The following is an 8,667-nucleotide window of genomic DNA, read 5'->3' as shown; positions in this document are numbered from 1 at the left end:
AGAGAAGCTGTGGCTGCCCCATCCCTGGCAGTGTTCAAGGCCAGGTTGGACACAGGGGCTTGGAGCAACCTGCTCTAGTGGAAGGTGTCCCTGCTCACTGCAGGGGGTTGGGCTCAATGAGCTTTGAAGGTCCCTTCCAACCCAAACTGTTCTGTGACTATATCATTCTATGAAACAGTGTTTCCAGTCCCGGGCTCTGTACTAATGATGTGAGTGAGGACAGTTTGCCATGTAACATTGTGAACATGAGGAAGAGCAGTGCTGACAGTTGAAAGAAAAAATTCAAATCCCTGAACACAAACCACATCCCAAAATAAGCTTCCCCACCCTCTCTGGCATCTCATCACAATTGTTTTTACAAGGATTTCTGTTTACAGCTGCAATTGTTTTGTAAAAATACTATTTTGTTCAAGCTCAGGATGGAAACAAATTTTGGTGTAACTGTTTCTGGTCAGAAACTCCATTTTGGACCGATCTAATCCTCTCTTGACAGCTTATCACCAGGCTCAAAGCAAAGGCCAGTAGCTTTTTGCTTCCTTGTTTGTGAGGCTCAGCATTTACCCACTCCAGAGGATATTCCCAAGCGCAGGAATACGCAGCTCTCAGCCCTGCCAGCACATCTCCTTGGCCAGGTCCCACTCCAGCAGCTCCACGTCCCTCTGGTGCTGTTCCCCAGAGCTGGGTCAGGGCTGCAGGGGGGGCGTCCCCAGAGTGCAGCAGAGAGGCAGAATCCCCTCCCTGAGCTGTTCCCCCTCCTCTGCCCATGCTGGGAAGCCTGTGCCTGCCGTAGCACGGTGGTGTCATCCCTCACCTCCTGTGAGAACAGGGGGCTGCTGAACAGAAGCTTTTGCCCTGGCAGGGCCATGCCCCATTGCCTCTGGAGCTGCAGCAATCCCACTCCCCAAGCCCCCAGGCTGCCTCCATGGGTCGCAATGGTGGGAGGGAGAATGTTTTACTTGTTACACAGAAAAATACATCAAGTCAAATTTCTCTCTGAATTATTGTAGTCTCTTGTTCCCCGCTCCCTAAACGCATTGCCATGATATCCTGCTTTGCCATCTCACACAGCAATAAATCTCCCATTGAGATTTACATGCTGGGAAAAGTGGGGGTTTAAGATTACTGCCTGAGGTGTGTTTCGTTTGGGAGAAACAAATCCTGCAGTGATGTTCTCTGCAAGCTTCCCAAGGAGCACACTGAAGTTTGATTTATGCCACCATCCTCCACTGAAAGATATTCTCAGGGTCTGCTTCCAGGATGGATTTGTCAAAAAAAAAAAAAAAAAGAAAAAAAGGAAAAAATGGTGTAAATCCTGATAAAGACCCGCAAAAGGTGGCAGAGAAGCCAGTGACCTGAAGGCCAGATACAAAGAGAGAAGCGATGGCAATGCTGGACTGGCACTGCCAGGAGGCCGGCTCCAAATCCCTGTGAAAACAGTGTATCGTGCAGTGACTGCGCAGACACCCCCATGGACATGGATAACCTCAGCTCTAGAGAGTGGAGAAAAATCACTTCAGCTGTCACAAAAAACGATTTAACTCTTAAAACTGAACAGCCAAGCAGCTTTTGTCAGTGACAGCTCCATACACAGCTGGGCGTTCAGGCAGGAAGCCTCAGCACAGAATTCATCCATGATGTATGCTGATTTCCTAACATACGCTAGCACCTTACAACAGCTTAATAAAAGCCAGATTGACTGTAAAAGCACGCTTTGTATTGCTGATGTACAAAATAAGAATGATTTTAACTCTCCGCTTTTCTGCTGCTTGTTTTTGTCTTGGTTTGTTCTTCTTGTTCCACAATATACTTGAAGGGACTATTTAAAGCAGGACGGGTGGTTTGTGTGTGTTACGGTCAGGGAACGACAGCACACTGTGACCTGGCATCCTGTGCTGGTGCACGTGCTGAACAAGCCTGCAGGGATGGTTAGTACCTAGCCTGAGTTAGAGCTAAGCAAAGAAAGGAGTGGAACAATCAGGCCAGGACAAGAGTTCTTGGTTAACGGCTCTTGAAAAGAGTGTCAAAGACGGGGCGTTCTCTGTGCCCTTTCAATGGGCCTTGAGTGTCCTCTGGTCAAACCCCGTTTTGTGGGGCTGGCAGGAGTGGGGCTTGAGCGTGTTTGCTGAGAACAGGCTGTTTCACGGCCAGGGCCGGCGCTTCCCGGCGCACCCTGCAGCCCTACTTGTCGCATCATCCAGCTCCACGAGAGGTTTGTGTTTGTTTTCCTTACACCCACGCTCTGGTTTCCTCCCTGCTTTGTTTCCAATGCAGTCGCTCCCCCACAAGACCTGCAGATCACTGATCCTGGCCTCCTGGGTTCTCTCGATATAGAGTGGAAACCTCCACCCAATGGAGACACCTTCAAGGAATGTACAGTAAAATACAGGTTTGAATACCACAGCGCTGGGGACAGAGACTGGAAGGTGAGACAAAGCACAGTTTAATCCTCTTAAACCCAGGGTGTTGTTGTGCCTTTAGGTCCTGTGTAAGTTTCTGTTTGCATTTTGAGGAGCAGCGCTACCAAAGCAGCCCCAGCTTTCCATGAAAAAGACAGAACTGTTCCAGTGGTTTGAATCTTCTGCCAGATGGGAATGTGTTTTGAAATGCAGTCAGAGAAGGGGCTATTTCTGTCAGGGTGTGGTGCTCGCTGCCAAAATTGTCCAGTAATATCCTGTAGCATCCCTCATTGTAAAAGTCACAACGGTTTCTAGAAAGTCTTTCGAGGGCTTAACCCAAAACTTGGTGTCAGCAGATCCTTATGGGTGCAAAGTGGTGAATACATAAAAGATTAGATTTCATTAATTGTCCTAATGCTCTAACGTTCCCTTTATCCCGGGATACTGTTGACCCTAACTCAGGTCTATGATAAAATGGTCTCTCGATGTGCAGCAGGGCAATAGCAGACAGGGACAGCACAGGAAGAGTGTAGGAATATGTTTTGGGAGTTCTTAGATGATGGAAGCTGCTGCGTGGTTATGAAGGTAAATGGATTTAGGGTGAGGAGAAACCCAGCAGTAGGCTGTTTGGTTGGTGAAAGGGAACCACTGGAGAGGGGCTTTGGACAAGGGCCTGTAGGGACAGGACAAGGGCAATGGCTTGAACCTGCCAGAGGGGAGATTGAGCTGAGCTCTTGGGCAGAAGCTCTTCCCTGTGAGGGTGCTGAGGCGCTGGCACAGGGTGCCCAGAGAAGCTGTGGCTGCCCCATCCCTGGCAGTGTTCAAGGCCAGGTTGGACACAGGGGCTTGGAGCAACCTGCTCTAGTGGAAGGTGTCCCTGCCCATGGCAGGGGTTGGAGCTGGAGGAGCTTTAAGGTCCCTTCCAACACAAACCAGGCTGGGATTTCATGATTCTATGAAATGAGTTTTGGCCCACCCATTCCATGGGAGCCTGCAGGGGTGGAATTGCACAGTGCCTCCCACCCTCTTTCAGCCACAGATTGTAATTGTGAGGGCATGGAAAAGGGCTCTTTGACCTGACATCAGTTATGATGCATATCAAACTCGCTCATGCAGCTGTGCAGATTCTTCTATGATGATCTCAAATGGCATTTAAAAAGCACAAAGGAAAGCAAATGCAGTTCTAATAAACATGTCAGAGTTCCCTAAACTGCAAGTAATAAAAGTTTCTTATACAAAGCAGATCCAAAAAGTAGGACCCCCCCACACACACACACACCTCTGATACCTTGCCAAAACCTTAAGCCCTGATAAGATCAAGAAGACTCAGTCTGGGACTGAAGAATACACTGTGGGACTGCTGACTGCGGGCTGTGCCGTTGCAGTTCCTGCTGCAGCACATGTACACATCCTATGGCACGATACTTACGTCCTGCTGGGGCTGATGTGACACCTTCTCTCTCCCAAAAGGGCTCAGCCCAGCAGCACGCAGTGGTGACCCCACCCTGGACATCCAGTGGTATCCTCACCAGACCCCAGCCCTGTGCTCCTGGCTGGTGGGGCCCCCTTGAACCACAGTCTGCTCTGTCTTGTCATTGCTGGTGTCTTGTGGGGTGGAGGGACTCAAAGCCACCAGGGCTGCACACAGCAGTGGTAGAAGTGCTGGAGAAGCACTGGGCAGGAGAAGCCCAACAGAAAGGTAAAGAAACATTAAAGCACACCAATGAGCCTCCTGGAGCGGGAGCAACAGCAGCTAATTCTGCACCCACCCGGTGACAGAAGAGGTGCTGATAAAGTCTGTCTTTCAACCAGGTTATTTTTACTAAGAAGCTAAAAGTCAGAGTTGGCTTTGACCTCAGCAGGACTGCTGAAGTGCGGGTCCAGACACTGCTTGAGGGACGGTGTACCGAGGATGTGGAGGTGCAGAGTGACTGGATTTATGCTACCTTTCAGGTCCCACTGCAAGGTGAGGAGCAGCTTTTGGTACCTGGGGCAGTTTGTCATTTTGCATGCGCCTGTTGCACGAACCACTGCTGGCCTGAGGGTTGCGGGGTGGATAAGCCACTGCAGGGCTTGTTATGAGACACCAGAGCATCTTGGCTTCCACTGGCTGTTGCTGTGGATACCTGGGGCTCATCCTCCTCCACCTGTGTCCAAGCTCTGCTGGGCTGCACGACACGAGCTCCATTGCTGAATGGAAAGGTCAGTCTTGGTTCTTCCTGCTCTAAGTCCAGTGAACTGTTTTCTATAGGAAGCAGAGCACTTGGCAGCACAACTAACGATGGTGGGGGCCTCCTTTCTCTTACTTGTCTTTCAGCTGCAGCACACAATTGTTCAAAGAGGTAAAATGATGCTTCTGCTGGGCCTGACTGATACATTGCTGAGTAGTGGGTATTTCCTGCTTGTTTGACAGGAAAACTGGAATCAGAGGTTCAGAATTTCCACTGCATCTACCATGACTGGGACTACCTCAAGTGCACTTGGCAACCTGGTCTCCTCACTCCTCATAGTGTACATTATGGACTATATTATTGGTACGTATGAGCAAGATAGAAGGAACATTCAGACAGAAATCAAGTGAACCTCTCAGAGTTCTAGAATGCCATGGAAAATATGCTTTTATGGCTGGCAGTGCTGTTACATGATCCACCCCGAATGAGCTGAAATAATGCTCCAAGCAACATATTCCTTCTGAAATACTAAATGCCTGCTGACCTTCTACAGGGAATGCCTTCTCCCATCCTCCTTTCCCTTGTATTCACTCCTAAGGAGTGCTTTCTGCATATTGTTCACCACGAAGCCTTGTCCTTTCCCTTTGCTGAATATACCTGGAACATTTTGGCTGCACATTTCCCTTAATCACACCACATATATCCCTACAGGATGGGTGCAGCAGGAGGTTACCAAGCTCAATGAACCGTACAGAAAGAGCAGGGCTTCCTGGCAACTAACGGTTTAATTCTTCAAATAGATCTTCATAGCCTTAGCACATCTCATACAAGCAAACATACTGCCAAAAAGTAGTATTAATGCATGTTTCTCAGTCGTTTCTTTCATACTGCTGCCTTATGACTCTGTTCTGCACAAAAAACAAAGTTAGGCTTAGTGGTTTGGACAAAGTAAATGCTGTACTTGTGCTTCAATTCCTATGACACAAAGATTAAGATGTCTAGTTAAGGAATCATTGGGTTTCCTGTCTTTGCTGCTTTTCAAAAATAGCTTCCAGATAGCTCTTGGATTAGACTTCAGAGCAGAAACACTGATTTTAAACCATTTTCCTGACTACAAAGGTCTGCTTGAAAGAAACCACAGAAATTCTTGATTTGTTCCTAAAAAACCACACCAAACCACAAAAACCTCACCAAACCCACCCTGTTGAAGTGTCTGTAACAAACACAGGCAGGTGGACCTGGGTGCCGTTGTGTGAGGAGGGCGGGTGGGAACACAGCCACTGCATCCCCTGCTCCCTCGAGCCAGCTGAGACAGCGCTGCCACATGGAGTTGTTCCCTGAACACCACGTGCTGTGCAGGGACACTTCCTTAGGTGCAGAGTAGAGACCCAGCCCTGCCTGCAGGGCATGAACCCAGCAGGAGTCTCGAAGGTAGCAGGAAACACCACTTCGGATTTCCAGTCCCTGGTGGGACAATGCCAGTGACTAAGCTATGGGGAGCAGGCTCCAGACAGGAAGCAGTTTGTGGTCGCACAGCAGCTAACAACCAGCAAACTTGGTTCAACAAGGCCAAGTGGAGGGTTCTGCACATGAGTTGGTGCAATCCCCAGTGTCAACACAGGCTGAGGGATGAAGGGATTGAGGGTACCCCTGAGGAGAAGGACTTGGGGGTACTGGTGGATGAAAGACTGGACATGACCCGGCAGTGGGCACTTGTGGCCCAAGCCAACTGTGTCCTGGGCTGCGTCCAATGGCCAGCAGGTCAATGGAGATGATTCTGTCCCTGTATTCTGCTCTGGTGAGACCTCCCTTGCAGTCCTGCATCCAGCTCTGGAGTCCTCAGTACAGAAAAGACATGGACCTGTTGGACAGGGGCCAGAGGAGGGACACAAAAATCACCAGAGGGATGGAGCAACCTGCTCTAGTGGAAGGTGTCCCTGCCCGTGGCAGAGGGTAGGAACTGGATGAGTTTTAAGGTCCCTTCAACCCAAACCAGGCTGGGATTCTAACTCCTTCCTCACTCAACCCATGGGTTTCCATTATGTGCCCCCGCAGGTGCAGGGACCTGCCCACAATCAGCCTTAACAGCTCGTGAACACTCATTACATTCACGGCAGATACCACCTGCCACAGACGCTGCAGTTTGGTTTGGGAGGTGACCTTCCTGCAGCTCCAGAGCTGGTGGTGCTCTATGTGCCCCACAGCAGGACAGATGCCTCCATAGGTAGAGGCCACATCCTGCCCAGGCTCCACTCACACAGTGGCACCTTGTGAGGCCTCTTGTGCTCCAAGAGACTGACACAACCTACAAACCAACCTGGGAAGCAGGATTGCAGGTGACCAGTGCACAACACTGTGCTTTGGATCACTTGTGGAAGGCAAGGGGTAGGTAGGATATAAACAATACACTCGGGGCTCAGGCCTTACCCAAGCAGTAAGTGCCAGGCTCTGGTTATTTTTTCTTTCTCTTTTCCTGCTCCTCCACCAGGTACGAGGGGCTGGACCAAGCGGAGCAGTGTGACAACTATGTTCAGGAGCAGGGTATGAACATCGGCTGCACATTGCAAAACCTCAGCCAGGCAGAATACAAGGATCTGAGCATTTGTGTCAACGGCTCGGCGGCCACGGCGCTGCTCCAGCCCTTCTACGTCACCCTTCGCCTCCACAACCTAGGTAACGCTGGCAGGAGGGCAGCAGGGCGCTGGGAAGGAACTTTGCCTGAGATCTAACCTAAACCTCCCCTGGTTCAGTTTGAACCCTTCACCCCTTGTCCTATCACTCCAGTCCCTGATGAAGGTCCCTCTCCAGCATCCTTGTAGCCCCCTTCAGACCCTGGAAGCTGCTCTGAGGTCTCCAGCAGCTTCTCTTCTCCAGGCTGAACAGCCCCAATGTTCTCAGCCTGTCTCCATACGGGAGCTGCTCCAGCCCCTGACCATCCTTGTGGCCTCCTCTGGACTTGCTCCAGCCGCTCCCTGTCCTTCTTATGTTGGGGACACCAGAACTGAATGTAGTGCTGCAAGGGGGGTCTGCTTGCCAGCTGGCAGAGCAGCTATGGGTTTCTTGGCTCTAATAGCACCAGCACAGAGCTGGTTTCATGTACTCGTGCTGGAACTGAAACCCCTGCTCTGCTCCTGCAAGCACAAGAGAGATCATTTGGTTCACCGTTCAAACCAAGCTAAGGGCTGGGGAGAATTCAGTGCAAAGTGTGATGGGATCTGCCAGAGAAAAGGTGTATTTCAAACCCACCAGAGACAGGGAAAGGAAGGAGAGCACAGCATGATGTATCACCCAACACAGACTCGCTCTTTATAATGGTCTCTTACCACGTTGGTGCATTTACTTATTGAGGGATAACTATCTAGTCCCTCCAGCTAAGGAGGATTTCTGGATTCAATTAGTGCTGCCATGTGCTTCATGTGTGGCTGTGGGCGTCTGACATAAACCAGAGCCTCTCCTGGGATGCAGAGAGTGTTCTGCTACAGAGGCCGGGCAGTGCGGTGAGCACTGTGCTCATACCGCAGCATTCCAACCCCTCATCACAGCCCTGCACAAGGACCTAGCCCAGCACACGCATCAAGGTAAAATAACCAACCCACCCTCCGGCCCCAGCGACATCCCGCTCCTGCAGCACTGTGGCTGATGGGGATGGGAGCCCAGAAATCCCACCGAGGAGGAGAAGGGGCAGAGGTTGTTGGTGATTAACTGGAGACGTTTGATTGCACCTCTTGCCCTGCTTTCTTTCTGTTCTCCCTAGCGAAGCCCTCACCCCCGAAGCAGCTGGTGGTTTCCATGCGTGCACCTGAGGAGCTCTATGTGGCGTGGACCCCCCCAAGTGGCAAAACACCACCCCAGTGCCTGGAGTACGAGGTTCAGCTGGCAGAAGATGACGGGGAGGACAAGGCTTCCTGGGCGGTAGGGACAGCACACACCATGCCCTGGGGGTGGGACGGGGGAGCCGTCCCCATGGCCAGCGGTGGGGAGGCAGCCCGAGAACTGGGCTTGCACTGAGCTGTGGACGGCGTGTGCAGGGGCATGAGCTGGTGCTGCTGGTGGAGAACCATAGAATCACAGAACGGTTTGGGCTGAAGGGACCTTAAAGC

The 8,667-nt window shown here is 51.0% G+C and overlaps 1 protein-coding gene across 1 annotated transcript in view; it reads left to right on the top strand.

Moving 5' to 3' along the window:
- IL13RA2 (interleukin 13 receptor, alpha 2) overlaps positions 1-8,479 on the top strand; it is a gene marked incomplete at its 3' end in the record, with an annotated part of 18,067 nt that extends 9,588 nt beyond the window's left edge. Inside the window, exons 3-7 of the mRNA XM_010018854.1 lie at positions 2,272-2,423; positions 4,209-4,362; positions 4,810-4,930; positions 7,056-7,240; positions 8,322-8,479. Of these exons, the coding sequence (XP_010017156.1) occupies positions 2,272-2,423; positions 4,209-4,362; positions 4,810-4,930; positions 7,056-7,240; positions 8,322-8,479 (770 nt within the window). The remainder of the gene's footprint in view (positions 1-2,271; positions 2,424-4,208; positions 4,363-4,809; positions 4,931-7,055; positions 7,241-8,321) is intronic.
- Between the last annotated feature and the right edge of the window lie 188 nt (positions 8,480-8,667).

This window comes from Nestor notabilis, unplaced genomic scaffold (genome assembly GCF_000696875.1).
Source record: "Nestor notabilis isolate BGI_N333 unplaced genomic scaffold, ASM69687v1 scaffold26757, whole genome shotgun sequence".
Classification (NCBI taxonomy): Eukaryota; Metazoa; Chordata; class Aves; order Psittaciformes; family Psittacidae; genus Nestor; species Nestor notabilis.
The sequence above is the reverse complement of the archived record's forward strand: the minus strand, read 5'-3'. Positions and strand labels throughout refer to the sequence as shown.